Below are 22,541 nucleotides of genomic sequence, written 5' to 3'. Positions count from 1 at the left end.
GGAGGTGGCGGAGTCACCATCCCTGGAGGTGTTATTAAAATGTGTAGACATGGCACTTCATTATTGAATGGCCACCATGGTAGAGGTTGATGGTTGGACTCAATGATCTTAGAGATATTTTCTAACCAAAACAATCCCATGGTTCCATGATTTCAGTTCTAAGCAACCTACAAAAGTTTTTAAAACTCCCTTTAAACATTTCCATGATAGCTTTTCTTTCAGCTCAAAAAAACCCAGACCAAACATGTGAAAGATTCAAAATAAACAGCATACGAATTTCATTTGGTAACATTCTCTTCAGATATCACAAATGCACACACTACCTATAAGAGAAAAAAAAAAGTGCCATATTCATGCTGGCAAAAATCCTCACATCACTTAATCATCTTCTTGATTAAACAGCAGATAAACCCATAGTTCAGATCTGGATGTGTACCAGTAATTATGTACATGGACATAGAATTTATTGCTAAGCTGCTTCAGTCAGGACAACAGTAGTACCTTCTTTTTGCTGCAGTAAATCTGCCATTTCTTCTCTGGAGGGAGTGCAAACATAGCCTCTCTGTTCTTGTCTGTGAGATCCAATTCATCCTAGAGATTGCAAAAAGGAAAAACAGAAAAAAACAAAACAAGAGTCAACAGCTGCATTGGCAATTTAAGAGGTTGAGAGGAATCTTCCAGGTATGTAGACTATCTTTCCATCAAAAGGTAGAGGACTTACTGGCTCTCAAATTTTCCAAAGATAATTTGGTTTGTAATTTTTACCTTGCTATTGTGAGTTCTCAGTCAGAGCAGGGCTTATGAAGAGAGGCAGCCTGAATAACTCCCATGTCAAACTTCCTTTACTAATGATTTGTCAGGGACAGGAAAGATTACATAAAAGGGCTGAAGTGAAAAATTCAAAGCACTGGCTTATATGATACAGGCATTCTTTACGGTTCTTAGAGAAAGACTGAAAACTCAATACACCTTCTTCCTGGCCTGCAGCTTGGTCTTCCATAGAATAACAGCGAAATAATTGCATCTTTTAAACAGAAGTCACAAGACAGTTGTCTAATGGTAGTAACATCAATAGCCACCAAGAAATCCCACTCTGCAACACACAATCAACATTTCAGACTTAAAGGATGTATCTCCTTCACACTGCATCACACCAGGTTCAACAGACCACAAAATTCAGTCTTTGATAAAAAGTGAACCATTTAGAGCCTAGACAACCTCCCATCTGTTAAATGAAGGATAATGCTGTGATCTGGAACTGACTCCCAACTCGGTCACCAGTCACTCGGTCAAACTCCCTAGCTTCCATTTCTCTTATGTGAAAGGCAGATAACAACAGACTCTTTTCCTGTACAATGTGTCTCTAAAATCATCAAAGCAGAGATTGATGTTCGCTCTGTGTTTATTCAGCATTGCTTAGAACAGGGCTCCAATCACAGCTGCCAGTTTCAGGTGCTAATGGGAATTAAACAGGTAAGAATGGCCTTCCTAGAAAGCAGCCCTGCACAAGCAGAGACAGACAAATATTTCTAAATGACTGTTTCAGCAATACAGAATCATAGAATCAACAAGGTTGGAAAAGACCTCAAAGATCATCAAGTCCAACCTGTCACCCAACTACTACTACAACCAACATCACTATTAGACCATGGCAGCAAGTGCCACATCCAATCCCTTCTTGAACACCTCCAGGGATGGTGACTCCACCACGTCCCTGGGCAGCACATTCCAATGGCCAACAACTCTCTCTGTGAAGAACTTTCTCCTCACCTCAAGCCTAAACTTCCCCTGGTGCAGCTTCAGACTCTGTCCTCTTGTTCTAGTGCTGGTTCCCTAGGAGAAGAGACCAATCCCCACCTGGCTACAACCTCCCAATAAGGTCTCCCCTGAGCCTCCTCTTCTCCAGGCTAAACAATCCCAGCTCCCTCAGCCTCTCCTCACAGGGCTGTGCTCAAGGCCTCTCCCCAGCCTCGTTGCCCTTCTCTGGACACGTTCAAGAGTCTCAACATCTTTCCTAAACTGAGGGGCCCAGAACTGGACACAGGACTCAAGGTGTGGCCTAAGCAGTGCTGAGTCCAGGGGCAGAATGACCTCCCTGCTCCTGCTGGCCACAATATTCTTGATTTTTCAAGTAAACAATTTTGGCAGGGCTTTCTTTTTCCTACATATTTGAAAGCATTTGGAGAAGGAAGTGTCCAGTGGTCCAACATCAAGATGACATCGCAGCACTAATGCTGCACATGCAGATTCTGGCATCCACACTAACCTAGCCCAAGCAGAGACAATACCTCTTTAACTCAGCCCAACAATGGCTCATTTGGAAAGCATTCAGGGCTGGGAAACTTGTGAAAACAGTGAGCTAAATTGCACACTGAGCCTGGTAGCGGCTGCTGACAGATTTAAAAGTCCGTAGAGATTTCAGCTGCAAAAAGGTACAAAAGAAATGCAAACAGTAACAAGGCAAGGTCAGTGCCAGCAGCCCGAGGTAGAAGAAGCTGGAGGGTGTTTTTAAGAAGAAAAAAAAGTCTTAATGAAAAAACACCCTAAAAATTTTAGCTGTGCAAAAAGAGTGCAAGCCATGTGGAAATGTTTAGGGTGAATTTCCAAATAAGAGGGCAGCCAAGCAAGGCAAGGAGTTTTATCCTTGCTACACACAATTAGAAAGCTTGGGCCAGTATCACATTCTTGGGGGGAGAGGGAGAGTGAAACGATGTGTAAGATCTTAAGACAAGCAAAGGAATGCTGTTGGAGGTCAACCATGTGGGAGAGAAAGGAGGGGTGGAAAGGGAATCCCAAATGCCAGGTTTGGAAGAACCACCAAAGAGGCCAGAATACACATCTGAAAAGAGCTGGCTGGGCTCAGCTAAATTCTTAGGCGGAAAAAAAATCAGTATTGTTTTATTGAACTGTTTAATGATTTTTTGGTGGTGGTGGCTTTGGTTTGGTGGGGGGGGGGGGTGGTTTATTTTGGTTTGGGTTGGGTTGGGTTTCTTGGTGGTTGATTGGTTGGTTTTGGTTTTGTTTGTTTGCTTGTTTGTTTGTTTTTTGTAAAGATGAACTAACTTGGTTTTCCAATATAGTTCAATTCCAAGTGACTAAAATCACTCAGAAGGCAGGATGCTGACAGTTGCTGCAGTTTCTAGATACTGCCCTGGACACTGGCAGTATCAGGAACATAAAGAGCACACTGCCTTCAGTAGGGAAATAAGAATATGCAACTTCCTGGCTTGTCATGTAATTTTGCATGCTAAGAGCATGACATTCTTTTCAGGACAGAAGCCTAGAAAGGTGAACCCAGTGTGAACAAAGCACATCTGCACTCTGCTGTGACTCCAGAGGGTAGATTAAGCTAGAACATTAGAAGTCACTGCATAGCCCAAGTAACATAGAAACAAGGAAACTGCTCAGGGTTCTAGGCATGATGTGACTACAAGATGCAGATCCAAACACATCTAGCTTGATAATAGTAGAACTGCAGGAAAATGGGGGATGGATTATCTTTCCTTTTGAAACAGCCAGTGTTTGTCTTTGTTAGGAGCCAAAATGCTGGGTTCTAGCCCCTGGGTCAGATGGGCAAACAGCAAGCAAAAGACTTATCAGGGAGACACATTCTACAGAGTGCAAAGCATCAGTCAAGATCTCCCAACACTTCTTCCTGAAGTTAGTCTTCAGCAAGTGTGCCCCTTCACTGAGACAAAAGGAGGAGTGGGAAGAACTGAAGAGACCTACATGCCCCTCTCTATTTCTACCATTAATCAAATCCCACTCTGTAAAGAACCAAGAAATCCTTGCAAATACAAGACATATGAACACATCTTCTGGAATTCTCCAAATCATCTTATCAATCCCATTCCCATCTTACTCTCTCCAGCCCATTTTGATAGAAGATCAGAAGACCACCATGACCACACAGGAAACTCCTGGATCTAGCTAGGAAAGAAGATCCTGGATCAGGTAGTTAGTCTTCCAATTCTGAGTATCCTAACAGACAGCACATGAGAAAAGCTTGCTGCCTGGGAGGGAAACAAGAGGATCAAAAGAAAGAAGTTGTTTCACAAGGGTCATTTGGTCCATGAATAGGTCATTCTGACCCAATGACACAGGCAGATCTGTCAGAAATTCAGACCCTGGAGTTAGCTCAGTGACATCAAACAGCTACTGAATGGGAAAAGAATTGCAAAGGTTGGCAGGAAAGAAGAACAACTACAAGCTCTGAGTGCAGTCATTGAGACTGGGGTTGGAGCCAGGCAGAGGAAGTCAATGTGACCAAACACCCAGGGAGCAAATGTAAATGGAAGAAAAAGAAGAGTTGGTCAGAACAAAGCAGAGAAAACACCCTCCTCCCTCACCTGTGCCAGTTTCCCAACAGAAATGTAGTTACTCCTCTTCTATGCCTTGCATGGACAGCCCAGTTCCAGCAATTCATGCCAGCATGACCCTGCACAATGGAGCTCAGCCTCCTGGCTCTTAAAAATACTTGAAGTTTCAAGTGTTCTTATGAAACACAGATTAAAAAGACATTTTCCAGGCTGGCCTGAGGGAGATGTAAAGTACCTCCAGTTAATATTCCTTACATTTCCCTCCTTTATCTATTTCCTGTTTTATTTCATTTACTGAGAGAGGGATACATTCAGTTAATTTCACTTTCATGTGGGCACTTTTCTGTGTTTTACTTACACAGATTGAATTTCAATGATAAAACATTTAAAATGTACTGGAGCTGGATTAGAGGTTCAAATATTTCCAATCCAGTTCTCAGGCCAAAAGGGAAGATGGCCTCCATTCAAATGGCTACAACCCAAGGAAATAAGAGACGGACATGAGAAAGGGAACAAGAAGGAAGAATGGGTAGGAAATATAAAACCAGTATTTTGTGGGATTTAAAACCACATTATGCCTCTTGCTTTTTGGGAACATTCAAAGTGTGAAAGCTGGATTTGATGCTGGGTAGCCATCAGCTTGATAATGATATTACTCAAAGCCCCAGAAGAGCTCAATAGAAAAGCATTTCTCACCTAGACATGGTAGCACTTTTTCTTAGTGACATTAAATGAAATTAATATAGAGGAAAAGTAGTATTTTAGAAATGCAGAAGAGTAGATCACCTGGACAGCAATACTAAAGGAGAACCTTTAATGTATACCAACATGCCTGCCTCTCTAAAGAACACTCAATGTCTGTCTACCTCTCTGTACTTAAATGTGTAATGAATCTCCACAATTCAGACATCTGTGGAAAAGTGGGACAGAATCACAGGACAGTTGCTCCCACAGTATGATTCACCTGGCCTTGCAAGAAAACCTATAAAGACCATAGGAATTTGGAAATTTAAACAGAAAATCTAAAATAGTTTGAAAGGCAAATTTAGTAAGATGCTCAAAGACACAATGAGGTGTTCCACTGTCAACACTGCTGCTCAAGCCACAGGCAGGGGTAGGATGGAAATCTCAGGACTTTAACTACATAGAATATCAGGGCTTCAGGACTGCAGCACCCCTCAGCTTCAAGTCAGAATGCTGGAGACCAAGAGCCCCAAACTTGGTTCTCAAGGGACTTTTGGACACTCATGGAAGAGTTCCTCAGTTCCAGTTTCTCATTCTACTTGTCCCAGTTACACCAGCAGCCAGGCCTCCCGGTCACAGGGGACCTTCCCACTGACTTACGGTCAGACAGCTGCTTCATTTTGTAAAGGAAAACCACAACAACCCAAACTCCACCAATAAATCCTCAGAGGTTGGTGGCATTGTTTTTGAGGGGGTTGGATGTGGGGTTTTTTAGGTTTTGGTTGGTTGGTTTGGGTGGGGTTTTTTGGTTGGTTGGTTGGTGTTGGGGTTTTTTTTTTCCTCTTTTCTTTTTCTTTTTTCAGTTGTTGGTTTATTGATTTTGTTTTGTCTTCATAAAAGTTTAATGAATCATGCATAGCATTTCCAGCATGATCAAGCATTGGATTTGGACATGATATTTTTTATATACTGCAGGCAATAACTTGATTAATATAGACATAACATGCATTTTGGCAGGAAGGAAAGGAGATTTGCTAGGGAAGAGAAGAGAAGAGAAGAGAAGAGAAGAGAAGAGAAGAGAAGAGAAGAGAAGAGAAGAGAAGAGAAGAGAAGAGAAGAGAAGAGAAGAGAAGAGAAGAGAAGAGAAGAGAAGAGAAGAGAAGAGAAGAGAAGAGAAGAGAAGAGAAGAGAAGAGAAGAGAAGAGAAGAGAGAAGAGAAGAGAAGAGAAAAGAGAAGAGAAGAGAAGAGAAGAGAAGAGAAAAGAAGAGAAGAGAAGAGAAGAGAAGAGAAGAGAAGAGAAGAGAAGAGAAGAGAAGAGAAGAGAAGAGAAGAGAAGAGAAGAGAAGAGAAGAGAAGAGAAGAGAAGAGAAGAGAAGAGAAGAATAGACCAGGTTGGAAGAGACCTTTGAGAACATCAAGTCCAACCTATCATCCAACACTATCTAATCAACTAAACCATGGCAACAAGTGCCACATCCAGGCTCTTCCTAAACACCTCCAGTGATGGTGACTCCACCACCTCCCTGGGCAGCCCATTCCAATGGCCAACCACTCTTCCAGTGAAGAACTTCTTCCTAGCATCCAGCCTGGTGCTGCTTGAGACTGCATCCTCTTGTTCTGGTGCTGGTTGCCTGGGAGAAGAGACCAACCCCCACCTGGCTACAACCTCCCTTCAGATAGTTGTAGACATCAAGAAGGTCTCCCCTGAGCCTCCTCTTCTCCAGGCTAAGCAACCCCAGCTCCCTCAGCCTCTCCTCATAGGCCTTGTGCCCCAAACCCCCTCCCAACTTTGTTGCCCTTCTATGGACACATTCCAGCAACTCAGCATCTTTCCTAAACTTTTCTCATCTTTTCTCATCTCATCTTTTCTCATGTTTAGTTGGATACTTGTCTTGTTTCATCAGTTTGTCATCATTTCAGCTACATATATTCCATTACACTTCTAATTTTTGCCTGCAGGTCAGTCTCTCTTACTTACAGCGCCTCTGGAAGCACATCATTTCTATGAGCATCCAGCCCAGGCCTGTTTTCCGTATTTAGCGTTTTTATGACTGAGATAAATTACTGACATCTAACAGTATCTTCTCATTTTAGAAATGTTTATTTCTGCATGCAAATGCATTTTGGAAATTATTAAATAATTACATCCATTTACCCTCCCCAGAGGGAATAGCTTTGGCAAGAACTTAATCTTTATTTTACACCACAAGAGCTGACAGGAAGATGCAGTACACTGGCAGATAGGATTCATCACTTCTGCTGCTCACAGATGCCTATTTCAGATGTTTGATTGCAGCTCTATTTCACCGGTTCTTTGGCAGCAGATATGTACTCAAGCAAAACAACAGCCAGGTCTCAGCACCAAGAGCCACCATTGGAACTAAACCTTCACACAGCACAAACTGGCAAAATTTCTCTTCTTTGTTAAACTCAGAATGGAAGCTTAAGAACTTCCAGAACAGATGACACTGGCAGTTACCTGATCTGTGACCACTAGCAAAAGCTTCAGAAGGCTGTGTCAAAGCTCTGCAAGTACAAATCATAGAGCAAATGCTGTAGATGGTCAAACACTTCCCAGCACCCTGCCTCAGAAAACTGTCTGATTCTGTGATGCACATGAGCTAATGTCCCTTTCAAGACAGGGATAGTATTGGCATCTGCAATTTTTTATTACTTTTTTCTTTAACATAGCTCCAAATTTTTCTTTTACTCAGTCACATCACCATTATTCATAAAGGTTCTTTCCAAGTCATCTAGCAGGGAACAAACTGAGAATGCAGGAACCATATGAGGATGCTTTTACACAATCTAGAAAACTTCCATGATTTGAAGAATTTTTATTTGTTTAGCCTGGAGAAGAGGAAGCTCAGAGGAGACCTTATTGCTGTCTACAACTACCTGAAGGGAGGTTGTAGTCAGGAGGGGGTTGGTCTTTTCTCCCAGGCAACCAGCACCAGAACAAGAGGACACAGTCTCAAGCTGTGCCAGGGGAAGTTTAGGCTGGATGTGAAGAGAAAGTTCTTCACAGAGAGAGTTGTTAGCCATTGGAATGGGCTGCCCAGGGAGATGGTGGAGTCACTATCTCTAGAGGTGTTCAAGAGGGGATTGGACATGACACTTTGTGCCATGGTTTAGTCATGAGGTCTGTGGTGGCAGGTTGGACTTGCAAATCCTGTAAAAATGAACTGTGACCGAGGTGAAAAGAAGAAGATTGAGAAAGATTTAAATTCTGATTTCCATGAAGGGAAGAATGCCCAATTCCATACAGGCAGGCAGTTAAGACCCACTATGAAACTGTAAGTAATCCTTACTGCTGGCATTTCCTGAAGTGAAAATATGATCCTGCTTCTCACACACCGCTGGTCATTCAGAGAAAGGTGCACCTCCCATTCTAAGGATGGCAAAGCTGCAGCTCTAGTGCACATACCCAAAGAGATCTGAAACTGGATTATTTGCCACCATGAGAAGCATGCAATGCACAATGGAATGTGGAGGCTGCTAGCATGACTTTCATTGTCTGAAAGCTACACCTTACTTTGATGACAGTCACAGGAACCTTTATTTTTTAATTCAAGCTGCCTGTGCCAGGCTCTGTTGGCAAATAACTATCAGGTTAGTCTGGTGGCTCACATTTGAGCAGTGTTGCTCCCACCAGGAATGGAGGCTGGGCAGGAGCTGAGAGTCTCTCATCATAGATCCAGAAGCAGTTGCACAAAAAGCTACTTCAGAGATAACTGCAGTAAGTGAGTTAAAAAACCCTGATCTTCAGATCTCAGTCTCTGCAAAGAGCTTATGAATCTTCCAAGTCAAAAAGATAAACCTTCCCCACTTAATCACTACATCTGCCTCCAGGGGACAGTATAGGATTGCTCCCCTACAGCTTTCCTTCCATTGCTTTCCTCAATCCAACAAACTAGGATGATATGCAAGAGGCAGCCTGCGGGAAGAATGCACGTTTTCAATACTGAAGAGGTCGATCAGGCATTCTGAAAGACTGCATGCCTGAACTGTCAGTGAATGATGTTGTTCAACTACACAAACTGCCTATATTCATGTACAAACTGGAGCAATGAGAAGTGCAAAAAAAGGACCACTCAGAAAAGATCCCTAAAAAAGGAGAAGCATTCCACAGGATTTACCTAATACACAAGCCCTGTGAGGAGAGGCTGAGGCAGCTGGGGTTGCTTAGCCTGGAGAAGGGGAGGCTCAGGGGAGACCTTATTGTTGTCTACAACTACCTGAAGGGAGGTTGTAGCCAGGTGAGGCAACCAGCACCAGAACCAGAGGACACAGAATCACACAGAATCACCAAGGTTGGAAGAGACCTCAAAGATCAAGTCCAACCTGTCATCACAGACCTCATGATTAAACCATGGCACCAAGTGCCACATCAAATCCCCTCTTGAACACCTCTAGAGATTGTGACTCCACCACCTCCCTGGGCAGCATATGCCAATGGCTAATGACTCTCTTAGTGAAGAACTTTCTCCTCACCTCCAGCCTAAACTTCTCCTGGCACAGCTTGAGACTGTGTCCTCTTGTTCTGGTGCTGGTTGCCTGGGAGAAGAGACTAACCTCCTTCTGGCTACAATGACCCTTGTGCCAGGGGAGGTTTAGGCTGGATGTTAGGAAGAAGCTCCTCACAGAAAGAGTTGTTAGCCATTGGAATGTGCTGCCCAGGGAGGTGGTGGAGTCACCATCACTGGAGGTGTTTAAGGAGAGACCGGATAGGGTGTTTGGTGCCATGGTTTAATTGATTAGTGTTGGATGATAGATGGACTCTATGATCTCAAAGGTCTTTTCCAACCTGCTCTATTCTATTCTATTCTATTCTATTCTATTCTATTCTATTCTATTCTATTCTATTCTATTCTACACACAACTGCAAACAGTGGAGTGTAATTGAAGCAAGAATCAAGGAGTAAAACAGAACCTTCTTCTCTGGAGTATAACTAGTTCCCATCCCTACCTTCTCAGGGCTGTGCCTGGCACAACTGCATGGCTGCATCCACAGGAAAACTTGCAGGCAGATGGTCTTTCAACAGGCAGCAGCACTACTATTCATACAGTTAGCACATCTCCGGATGCAGCACACTGGTTAAAAGTTTCCCCTGATATATATGTCCTCAGTCCACTGATAACTCACGAAGAAAAAGCAAAACACCACTCCCCACTCCCCCCCAAAAAAAAAAGTTTCCTTCCCCTCATGCTTTTTCATCTCATCCTAATCCTTGCAATTAAAAACATACAGAAGCAACACACCATATAAGGCTGCCAAGTAACATAGAATCATAGAATCAATAAGGTTGGAAAAGACCTCAAAGATCATCAAGTCCAACCTGTCACCCAACACCTCATCACTATTAGACCATGGCACCAAGTGCCACGTCCAATCCCCTCTTGAACACCTCCAGGGATGGTGACTCCACCACCTCCCTGGGCAGCACATTCCAATGGCTAACAACTCTCTCTGTGAAGAACTTTCTCCTCACCTCAAGCCTAAACTTCCCCTGGCATAGCTTGAGACTAACAATTTGACCAGTTCCCCAACTGATAAGAATTGTGTGGACCTGCAAAACACCACTGGGTTTCCAGGCATTTGCACATGCACAGTATGTGTGTGCAGATGTGCATGCCACTCGTACCTTACATACACAAGGACTAGATGCATAGGACATCACATAACATCTGCCCATACAGAAAATCTTTCATAGTTCTGGTTGTACATGATGCAACCACTGTGCACACAGGAGTTGCTCACACAGCCTACTGGCTTCAGAAGCAATGTTTACATTTCAGCTCCTGCCATGGATTTGACTGCAAAGCAGAAAAGCAGGCAAACAAATGGCTTTCATTCCCATCATACTCTTTGTCCCTCTTGCTTTCTCAAAAAGCTGTGCTGTTAAACTCCTCTCAGTACTAGAGGCACAAAATCTCTTGATTCTCAGTCATAACAGTACATGACAGAAAGCACCTGTTATGAATTCAACAAACTGAAAGATATGTTTCTCTCCTACCCTGCCAGGACAGAAGTTACTCATTCCTAAGGCTCAGCAGCCGAGTAAGATTTTCATCTATTGAGATCACTGCTTTTTGGCAGAGAAATTTACCTCACAGAAAGTTGATTAACATATCCTCCACCCTCAAACACACCTTCCACTCTGCTGTTTCCTTTTTTCCTCCTTAATCATTGGTGAATCACTGCTTTGCTTCCTGAACAAGAGCTAAATCCTGTCTCTCTCCTATTCCTCAAAGCATTCTGTGACTTGACAGCATGTAAGTACATATATAGCCAGCAAGACCTATTGTGGCAGCCCTCTTTCACAGGCTGCTAGAAGCAGCATCTGCTGTTCATTTTTCTGCCCTTCACAGGCAAACCACATGCATGAGATAACAATCTACTGGGTCCAATAGAATGAGAAAGAATGAGGAAAACCAGTACCTGTTTATGCAACAATACACACAGATGTTTAGAGAGCGAGACCATGACTTGGATATGCATTCTCATAGGCAGGGCTACAAAATGAGTAGAGCAGGCAGTCAATGGATATGGGTGGGCATATGCTGTATGTATATTATTGACAATAATGCCAGTAGCTGACTATCATTGCTGCTTTTTCTGTTAAGATGAGCTGCGTGTCTGTGTCAGTGAATTGGAATGAGCCCCATGAGAGGGATGGGGATGCAAATTGAATAGTCAGGCTCATGTCTAATCTAAATCCCTGCTGCTGCAATTTAAGCCTATTACTTCCGGCCCTATCAACCACAGACATGGTGAGCAGATTTTTTTTCCTTCCTCTAGATAACAGTTTTCAAGCTTATTAAAGGCTGTTGTAATGTCGCTCATCAGTCATCTTTCTTGAGGCTAAACAAGCCCAGCTTTTGCAGTCTTTCTTAGAGGTCACGTCCTCTGGACCTCTCATTCCTCTTCTAATTGACTTCCGGGCCCTTCCCAAAGTACATCTTTCATGAAGTGCACTGTTCAAAAGTGGGGACAGTGTTCCAGCTGAGACCTTACCAATGCAAAGATTACTTCATGTATCTGCCAGATTGCAGTCCTGGTTGCATATTCTATGAAGGCAATTACTGTTTGTTTGTTTGTTTGTTTTAAAACAAAGCTCCTCAAAATCTGCCTGACTTATTCTCACTTACAATTCACTTCTCTGAAGCAGTACCACCCACCTGGCTGCTTCCCATCCTGAGTTACTAGACTTGCCCCTAAAAGGAGCATGTTTTAACTGGTTCCCATTGACTCCTAACCTTTCCCCCACAATTTCTCCATCTTCCTTCGTTTTTTAACATACTCATAGTGTTTACACACTGTGTAAACTGGAATGTTAATAGAGTATGCTCTGTATTCCACTATCCAGTCAACTAAATGAAAACAACAGAGCTGAAGCTGTTAAACTTCTGCTAGATACATCTTTTCACTGCGATGGGTTGCAAGTCCTCTAAGACATATACTTCATTCACATTCTGATTATACACAACATATCAAATACCTCTCTCAAGTACAGCTTTGATTATCAGCATGTATAACACTAAATAAAAATAAAAGTAAATTCTGCTGTTTCAGCACAGTGTCAATTCCTTGCCTCTCATTTCCTTTCCTTCTCCTCCCTTCCCCCTCCTTGTACCAAGGATTTTCATGCCACAGTCCTTTAGATGAGACTCTATACAGGAAGGTAGATGCAGGAAAAATGTTGTCCAAACTGCTACCTTTCCTGCCTCCCCACCCTCTCCCTCCCTACAAAGTCTCCTCTGTTCTGCTTTAATACTAATGAGTTCAGTGGAGGTTCCTAGGCTGGAGCAATTCATAGCCTGGACTGTGCCAAAGCACACAGGCACACACCTCTCTGATCGCTTCCTGCACAAACACAGTCCTGCTGGCTCAACCTTCAAAATGTGGGCTGAGAACTGCTGCTGCAGCCCTGTGCCAAAGGCAGACTGAGTTTCCAGGGGCGTCAGTGCCACCTACTCCTCCCAGCTTTATCCTCTTGTGTGCATCCTATTTGCCATATGCCTCTATGGAGGAAAAACAAGGGTAAGTCAGAGCTTGGCTGACCTTTAAATCTCTGATAAAATATTACGTAAAAGGGCAGGAGGAACTGAGAGGTCAGTTAAGAATTTATTGAGCAAAAGTAACTTCCTACCAAGTTTTTTTTGTGTCTGTGCAGCTCAGACATACATGCTCAAACTTATATGGAGGGTAAACTCAGAGGAACTCCAATAAATAAACATAATTTCTGGCATGAGTTCAGATTTAGACAGATAGAAGCGAAACCAGAAGCTGCCTTTAGTTCTTCTCTTGTTCTGTGAATTATTACTCCAGATTTAGTAGTGCAAACAAGAGATCAGAATGTCCCTAATTCACCTTACTTTGGACGGACACCAGTGCAAAATATTAAACTGCCTGCTTTAAATTTTAGCAGAGACTAAACCTCTCAGCTAGACAGCCTTTAACACAAGCTTGTTCTACAGTCTAAAGCACAGATTTCAGTCACAGAACAAACAGTCCCCTTTTTGCTAATTGTTAATTCCTACAATAAATGGAGATGAGTTGTATTTACTGCTAATCAGTCCAAATCAGCTAGAGGAACACCCACATACGAGGCTTCTGCTCTCTCCTCTGGGGTGAGGTGGAGGGCAATTCCACAGTGCTCTTCACTCACATAAACTGAGTATTTCCATGGTCAAACACTGAACTGAAGGCATGACACTGCATTTGATTATTCATTCACACCCTGTCTTGTCTCACTGCTCAAGTATTCTGATCATCAGAACAGCAACTGCTGCACTGATATCACTGCTTTTAAGAAAATACCAGCCAAAATGCTTTTCTCTAATGATTTCTAATAAGGAAAATATCAGAAGCTTTAAGAATGGAAGGAATAACAGAAGAATGAGCATTTGCCTTGCAGGATGAATTAATCTTCTAACAACAAATCACAGCTGCCTTTACTACCTGGTTAAGTATTTGCAATTTAAAAGTTGTCTTGCATCACTAATATAGAAGGCAACAACTTTACACCAAACAACAAACTCATCCAGCTGTAGCTCTTTATACAAGAAGTAATGCTGAAACAAAGCCACTACAGCAATCCCAATGGATTTTCCATGACTCAGGGATCTCCCTGGACACATTCCAAACTGGGAAACTGCAATCTGCTTTCTCCTCGTAATTTTTTTCGGAGAAGTTATTTGTCAAATCTCCACCTAGTAAAGCATTGCATAACATTACTGTGAGCCAGCAGTGTGCCCAGGTGGCCAAGAAGGCCAATGGCATCCTGGCCTGCATCAGGAATAGTGTGGCCAGCAGTAGGGAGGTCATTCTGCCCCTGGACTCAGCACTGGCTAGGCCACACCTGGAGTCCTGTGTCTAGTTCTGGGCTCCTCAGTTTAGGAAAGATGTTGAGTTGCTGGAAGGTGTCCAGAGAAGGGCAACAAAGCTGGGGTTTGGAGCACAAGTCCTGTGAGGAGAGGCTGAGGGAACTGGGGTTACTTAGCCTGGAGAAGAAGAGGCTCAGGGAAGACCTTATTGCTGTCTACAACTACCTAAAGGAGGGCTGTAGCCAGGTGGGGGTTGGTCTCTTCTCCCAGGCAACCAGCACCAGAACAAGAGGACACAGTCTCAAGCTGCATGAGGGGAGGTTTAGGCTGGATGTTAGGAAGACGTTCTTCCCAGAAAGAGTGATTGGCCATTGGAATGTGCTGCCCAGGGAGGCGGTGGAGTCACCATCCCCTGATTCAGGTGTTTAACGATGAGTTTTTGTTAAAAATATGTCAGTTCTTCCTGGCTCACCCTTTCCTGTTTGAATCAGGCTAAATGACAAATCATACTCCCTACATCACCTCAGATCTGGCCTTTCTTCTATGAGCTTCAGAAGGAACAGATATCCATCATTCAACCTTCCTTCACCAACATGCAAACTCTCTATCTAAAAGCACAGCCAAAAGATCATCCTCACCTCACATTTGTCCCATGTCACTTCCATCTTTGCACCCTGCCCTTGCTCTCCTTTCAGCACCACAGTTAGTTCACTCAGCATGCCTTCTTCCTCAACTTCTTGGAAAACTTTATCCATCTTATCTCAATCCCCTGTCCAGTTAAAATCTGTCCACCATGCTCTTTGCTCTGCCACTTTTACCAGATCCATCTCCAAGTAGCATTTCTTGTCTAAAATGACCTTTCTGACCCAATTCATAACAATCTCCCATTTCTTCTCTTCAGACCAAATCTAGGTTCAAATATACTCACTAAAAGGAGAAGAATAAGGTCTTAATAGATTTAAGTCATGTAATACATCTCTGAACAACAAAAGTCACTGATAAAGAGAAGAAAAGAAAAGACAGGAACTGCAGGAGGGCAGGAATCACACTCCGAGAAGCAATTTCAAAGCAGTGGAGAAATAGGACTCCTCTGTACTGCTGCTGATGGCTCTTTTTCTGCTGGAGAGGACAGAGCTTGCTATTTTAACTCGGCAGGCACTAAAGTGGGAGTGACTATATGAAAATGCTGGTCCAGGCTAGAAGGAAGGTAGGAAATTACCTACTCTATATCCATCCATATGAAGCTTGGAAACAAAGTTGACATAAAGATAAATTAATTTGATCTTTCCAGCTAGCAAGTCTAAGTCCTACTATTAATATCATCTCAGTGTTTTACCACTTCAGCTGACTTCAGACTCAAGCCAGAAAGCTCCTAACTCTTCATTATAGCTTTAATGCAACACAGAAGCCATCCAAATATTAATGATATCTTACTAAGGAAAAAGGTCATGGTAGAGCTTAGCTTTATTTATGAATTTATTTTGATTATTTCTAATATGCTGCCTCACACCTGCAGCTCTGATCAGGTATTAGAAACCTGTGGAACAAAAGATTTTTGAACAGTAAGCACATCCATTGTAGCTGTGGCATAGGGGATAGCTTCCAAGAATTTAGTAGTGGGAAGAGACAAGACTGACATCTTAGCACATCCATCCTCTAGTGTCATAATCTATTCCTTTCCCCTCTTTTTGCATACAAAGTTGCTAATCAGCCGTGCTTCCAGTGCTTTTCCTTTTATGCCATAGATGGACTACATGAATCTCCTCAATCAAGGAACATCAAGATTATCCTGTTAAAAATACACAGTCCAGTAAATAGGTCTCTCAAGTGTTTCAAACCTACTGTAAGCAAATCATAGAATCAATAAGGTTGGAAAAGACCTCAAGGATCATCAAGTCCAACCTGTCACCCAACACCTCATGACTACTAAACCGTGGCACCAACTGCCACCTCTAATCTCCACCCCCAGGGATGGTGACTCCACCATCTCCCTGGGCAGCACATTCCAATGGCTAACAACTCTCTCTGTGAAGAACTTTCTCCTCACCTTAAGCCTAAACTTCCCCTGGCACAGTTTGAGACTGTGTCTTCTTGTTCTGGCGCTGATTGCCTGGGAGAAGAGACCAACCCCCTCTTGGCTACAACCACCCTTTATGTAGCTGTAGACAGCAAAAAAGTCTCCCCTGAGCCTCCTCTTCTCCAGGCTAAACAATCCCAGCTCCCTCAGCCTCTCCTCATAGGGCTTGTGCTCGAGGCCTCTCCCCAGCCTCATTGCCCTTCTCTGGACACGTTCAAGAGTCTCAATGTCCTTCTTAAATTGAGGGACACAGGACTCAAGGGGTGGTCTAACCAGTGCTGAGTACAGGGGCACAATGACTTCCCTGCTCCTGCTGGCCACACTATTCCTGATGCAGGCCAGGATGCCATTGGCCTTCTTGGCCACTTGGGCACACTGCTGTCTCATGTTCAGCCAGCTGTCAATCAGCACCCCCCGGTCCCTTTCTGCCTGGCTGCTCTCCAGCCATTCTGACCCCATCCTGTAGCACTGCATGGGGTTGTTGTGACCAAAGTGCAGCACCTGGCACTTGGACTTTTTGAATGCCATCATGAAATCATACTCACAATACACTCAAACACCCCTTTCAAGTACTCTTACCATAACAACTACCTTTCCCACCTTTCAGAAAGGCATAGAGGCACTTTTAAATTATGGTAGTGAAGAAATTTGCATTGGTCCACATTCAAAGCCATAGGATGTCACAGGTGTAGTCTGAAACTGTGATTTACTTGCAGGGCAAGTGACACAGAAATTGGATCACTGCATTATAAAGAATCCTAGAAGAGGATAGATTAACTACAAAGACTAGTAATTTGGAATTGAAATACTCAAATCTTGGCAAAAGGCCTGAATTGAAATGTGATCAAATACTGTTATCAGCACACATGACACATGTTTGGGGTTTGGAATAAGGACCTCAAGTGCATGTCTCTCAAGCCACAAGCTTTCAGTGAGAAATGTAGGACTAAATAATCATCAGATATGGAGGTTACTTCTCTGACATGGTGGTGCTCTCCAGAGACCTCAACAAACAGAGAGACACAACAGGACAGCTAATGCTCTCTTGTACCTACATACATTGGCTAATGTTTAAGGCAGTTTATATCCACATGGGTGGCCACAATGGAGGCGTTCTTTGCACTTTTTACCCCATTGCAGAGCTAAAGAGGGGCCTCAAACACAGCCACAGCTAGGACTTGGCAGGTTTCCATTGGACTGGTCATATATGGGAGCATTTACTCAGTATGGTGAAGCCTAGCTTTCTTCTGAAATGTATGTTGTATCCATTACATTAAATGTCTTGCAAGAGAGTACTAAAAATGAAGCTTGCTGCCTTTAAATCAGCTATTTGCAATGGGAACCACTACTACAATTACTTAGGTTTGCATCTCATGTCCCTGTGGTTCTTGATGAAGATGTGTTATCCAGCTTGTGTCAAAGTGATACCTTGCTCAGAAATAATATTGCTTCCTTTGATTAAACAAATAAACAAATTCTCTGAAAATTTTATGCTGTACTTTAATCTCTTTGAACAAACAACTCCTTTTTCTTTCTTTTCTCCTCAATTTTCTTCCCCTATGGGAAGAGAAACTATAAGCACTGAATTTTATCCTCTGTGACAGCAGAGAAGAAATAGATTTGTTGAGATGTTACAGGGTAAGCAAAAAGCAGAGTTTTCCCAAACCTTCTGCAACTGATCACTTCATCTCATGCTACTAGAAATGTGTCCCCTGCTATTCCTTCATCTCTGTTGTTAAAGAACTAGCAAAGATACCAGTCATGTGTACGGCTCATGTGCTTGGAGTAGACCAACCAAACCCTTTCACATTTTTCAGCATTCTGGAAGAAATGTGCTGCCAACCCTGAGGCCGAGAAATCAAGAGAACACAACAAAAGATGTGAGTGCAGCAAATACCACATTAACTCCATAGTTCTGTTTCAGGACAAGATGAAGACATTGATTTAGTGAGGAAAGGATTTGCTAAATGGGCAGAAAAAACAAGTGAGACTCGTGGTGGGAAAAGACAAAGCAAAAAGCCACCTGTGATGCCATGTAATCCATTACTAAATATTATGGGACTAGAGGTGACAAGGTGAGAGATTAAGAGTTGAATTTAAAGTTAAGAGGAGACATAGTTCCATGTCCTTGTGGCTGGTGTTACAGAGTACTGTAGACAGAAACCAAGGTTAAGGTTTCAATCATGCCTGTATTTTGGGGGGCACAGTCTGGGAAAAGTCTGGGAGGATGGTAAGTAGTAATATAGGTAAAAAGCTTTTGTGAATCTATTAAGTCAATAAACACCTTTAGTTAGTTAGACACCCCAAGGGAAAAGAAAAAAAAAAAGGGGGTGCAATAAAAAAAAACCCCAACCAGATTCAAACATAATGTAAGAGAAGCAAACCATGGCAGAATAATCCAGTCATTGCCCCACCCAATCTAAACACCAGAAGGCTTCTAAGGTAGCCAAGACTAAGAGGGAGTAACAGCAAGCATCTTTCCCAAAGTAAGATTCTAATGTGGTGCAGGTAACTGAGACAAAGGTAGTATCATTAAAGCTTGGACACTATAATAATATGATCAGTTTCAGAAGTAGCAACTCGAAAGACAAGTCTGCTTTCTCCCCATGAACCTTGTATCCTAAAATAGATAATCTTGAACATGACCATCTCCAACAGACACACTAACAACAGAAATAGGAGGCTGCACAGATGGGCAGAGTCCAACATGATGGCATTCAAAAAGTCCAAGTGTCAGGTGCTGCACTTTGGTCATAACAACCCCATGCAGTGCTACAGGATGGGGTCAGAGTGGCTGGAGAGCAGCCAAACAGAAAGGGACCTGGGGGTACTGGTTGACAGCTGGCTGAACATGAGACAGCAGTGTGCCCAGGTGGCCAAGAAGGCCAACGGCATCCTGGCCTGCATCAGGAATAGTGTGGCCAGCAGAAGCAGGGAAGTCATTATGCCCCTGTACTCAGCACTGGTTAGACCACCCCTTGAGTCCTCTGTCCCTCAATTTAAGAAGGACATTGAGACTCTTGAATGTGTCCAGAGAAGGGCAACAAGGCTGGGGAGAGGCCTCGAGCACAAGCCCTATGAGGAGAGGCTGAGGGAGCTGGGATTGTTTAGCCTGGAGAAGAGGAGGCTCAGAGGAGACCTCATTGCTGTCTAGAACTACCTGAAAGGAGGTTGTAGCCAAGAGGGGGTTGGTCTCTTCTCCCAGGCAACCAGCTCCAGAACAAGAGGACAAAGTCTCAAGCTGTGCTGGGGGAAGTTTAGGCTGGAGGTGAAGAGAAAGTTCTTCACAGAGAGAATTGTTAGCCATTGGAATGTGCTGCCCAGGGAGGTATTAGAGTCACCATCCCTGGAGGTGTTCAAGATGAGATTAGACGTGGCAGTTAGTGCCATGGTTTAGTAGTCATGAGGTGTTGGGTGACAGGTTGGACTTGATGATCCTTGAGGTCTTTTCCAACCTTATTGATTCTATGATTCTAAGATTCTAAAAGCATAAGCTCTTTACACTGCACTTTCCTCTGTGCCAGGAAAATTTTTTACATTTTTCTGCTTTCCCTAAATTTCCAGCATATAAGTTACCCTTCTTGGCATGGTCTGAGTTCACATTTGAGATCAAGTTTCTGGTGTAACAGAGGCCTAGATGGCAAAATCTTTAGCGTCAGCCAACAACAAGAGTCCAACAGTAATATTGAGCAAAAAGAATCAGAAACATTCTGAGAAGAATCTATCGGTGCTAACAAATAGGAACAAGAACATGGAGAAATTGTTTTATGAAGGAAAGTATTTCCCCTTGCTTTGCAACGGTTCTTCCAGATTCTTCTGCAGTTTCTGTTCAGACAATAAATCTGTACAAGATAAAACACTCAAGCTTAGCACAACCATTTTTTGCTAGCAGGTACAAAACCAGATTGGCACCTGCTGAACAGACCACCAAGTGCAGCAGCACTTTACTACATAGTAGTATACACAGTGCCAGCTAAGAAGAGAGACTGAAGTAAAAAGAAGTGATGCTGGTTTGAACAGCCTTGATAGTCAGTTAGGGCTAGTTTTACAAGTTATGAGGTATAGGACCACTTCACTATCCTAGTCTCTAGGCCTTTTCTGCTCCTTGCTGTTTCTTGAAGGAAAGATGCTAAAGCCAGCTGTTCTGCCTTCTTTCAGCTGGGTGCATGAAAGGGGCTCTTTGAGGTATAAAGTTTGTGGTCACAAGCATTTGATTTGTGTCTTATGCATCTGGACTTCTGATAAGGACTTAGCTGTACTGTTAACACTGCATCAGTCCCAGGGCAATCATTGCTAGCTGACAAGCTGAGAACTAGAAGATCTTCTGCTAAGTCTAAACAAAACCAGACTAAATAAATTTGAGCCATAGTCTTCATTCAGACCTACTCCCTGTACAGGTACCAAATCAAATAAATCAAGACTGAATTTGGCCCTTATCAGAAGTAATCCTTTCTGTTTCGATTTTCTAAACAAGAAGGCAAGGCCTAATCACAACATCCAGCTTCAAGTAGCATAAATACTTCAGATACATCCTAGAACTGTTTTTCTGGTTGAGCAGCACAGAGAGCAGACGTTTCAGATGAAATAAGCCCCAACTTGTTATTTCACAACCACTGCCTTGGTCAGAGTCCAGTTTGGCAGTTGCTGTTACTCAGTTGTACGGTCTGGGTGCATCTTCCAGAGCAGCCTATACACATATATCTCTCTCAGCCTGCAGTCTACACAAGCAAGTTTACAAGCTCTAGAGGGGTCCTGCACTCCATCACAAATAAAGGATCCCAACACTTTCCTAGTTCCTTCTGCTGCAAAATGGACATCTCCAAGTTCACTTCTTACTCAACTAACTTAAGGCTCACAAGAACAAGACAAGACATGCTTCTGGCCCTCAGAAGGTCCATTTTCACAGAATCACAGAATCATAGAATCAGTAAGGTTGGAAGAGACTTCAAAGATCAAGTCCAACCTGTCACCCAAGACCTCATGACTACTAAACCATGCCCCAAGTGCCACGTCCAGTCCGCTCTTGAACACCTCCAGGGATGGTGATTCCACCACCTCCCCAGGAAGCCCATTCCAATGGCTAACAACTCTCTCTGTGAAGAACTTTCTCCTCACCTCAAGCCTAAACTTCCTCTGGTGCAGCTTGAGACTGTGTCTTCTTGTTCTGGTGCTGGTTGCCTGGGAGAAGAGACCAACCCCCACCTGGCTACAACCTCCCTTCAGGTAGTTGTAGAGAACAATAAGGTCTCCCCTGAGCCTCCTCTTCTCCGAAAGGCAGGTAGAAATATACTGAATATTTACCAGACTGGAAAATTAATCATAAGGGAGGCTTTTCCAGCACAGATAGGCTTAGTTCTTCTTGTCATTAACTCTTATGTAGGAGAATGCCCCAGATTTTAACTGCAACAGGGGGAAAATAAGGCTTTTAAAAATTGTTTCAAGCACACCAATGTTGCATTATAGCCTTTGTAGAGCAGATGGCAAGAGGAGGCTATACCCCCTGGGCCTGCTTCAGGGAGCTAACACAAATGCTCTTCTCACTCAGATGATGTTGGTGTCATCATTTCATTTGGGGATTTGGGTCAAATGGCTTTACACTCAAATCTGGGTTTTATATAGTACAAGTGCACCCAGACTAGACTCTAACAGATAAGCAGCGGGGAGGCAAGTACGCAGCACAGTCCCCTCTCATGCACTTCCAGGTCGCTGATTTGTGCTGGCACATTTACAGACTGAATCTTTCTAATCCAATTAAAATCTCGTCTGAGCTGTCAATACAGATGTGGTCTGGTTTACTTTAATGTCTCATAGAACATGCATTAATACAGACCTGTAAACAAACTGAGCAACTTCTGCATTCTGCCAGGCCAGTTTCTAGCCCAGCTTCTCTCACTTACAAATCCCTTACTGCTCTCATGTTACCTGCCTACCTGGGAACTCCTATGGACATACATCACCATCCCATCTGAGTGCCATAGAAAAATGAGCAACACACCATAAACCTTCTGAAAAATAGCACTTTTCTCTCCCAGTTCACTTCTCATGAAATTATGGCTAGGGTACTATCATTAAACATAGGAAGGTGAATGTGATCTATTTTCATTTCAATGGCTTCATCTGTTTGAAATGT

At 43.2% G+C, this 22,541-nt stretch overlaps 1 protein-coding gene across 1 annotated transcript in view; it reads right to left on the bottom strand.

Annotated features, from left to right (window-relative positions):
• DAAM2 (dishevelled associated activator of morphogenesis 2) overlaps nucleotides 1-22,541 on the bottom strand; it is a 217,102-nt gene that overhangs the window by 120,895 nt on the left and 73,666 nt on the right. Inside the window, exon 3 of the mRNA XM_054162421.1 lies at nucleotides 502-591. Within this exon, the coding sequence (XP_054018396.1) occupies nucleotides 502-591 (90 nt within the window). The remainder of the gene's footprint in view (nucleotides 1-501; nucleotides 592-22,541) is intronic.

This window comes from Dryobates pubescens, chromosome 6 (assembly GCF_014839835.1).
Source record: "Dryobates pubescens isolate bDryPub1 chromosome 6, bDryPub1.pri, whole genome shotgun sequence".
Taxonomy (NCBI): Eukaryota; Metazoa; Chordata; class Aves; order Piciformes; family Picidae; genus Dryobates; species Dryobates pubescens.
This window is presented reverse-complemented; position numbering and strand designations above follow the sequence as displayed.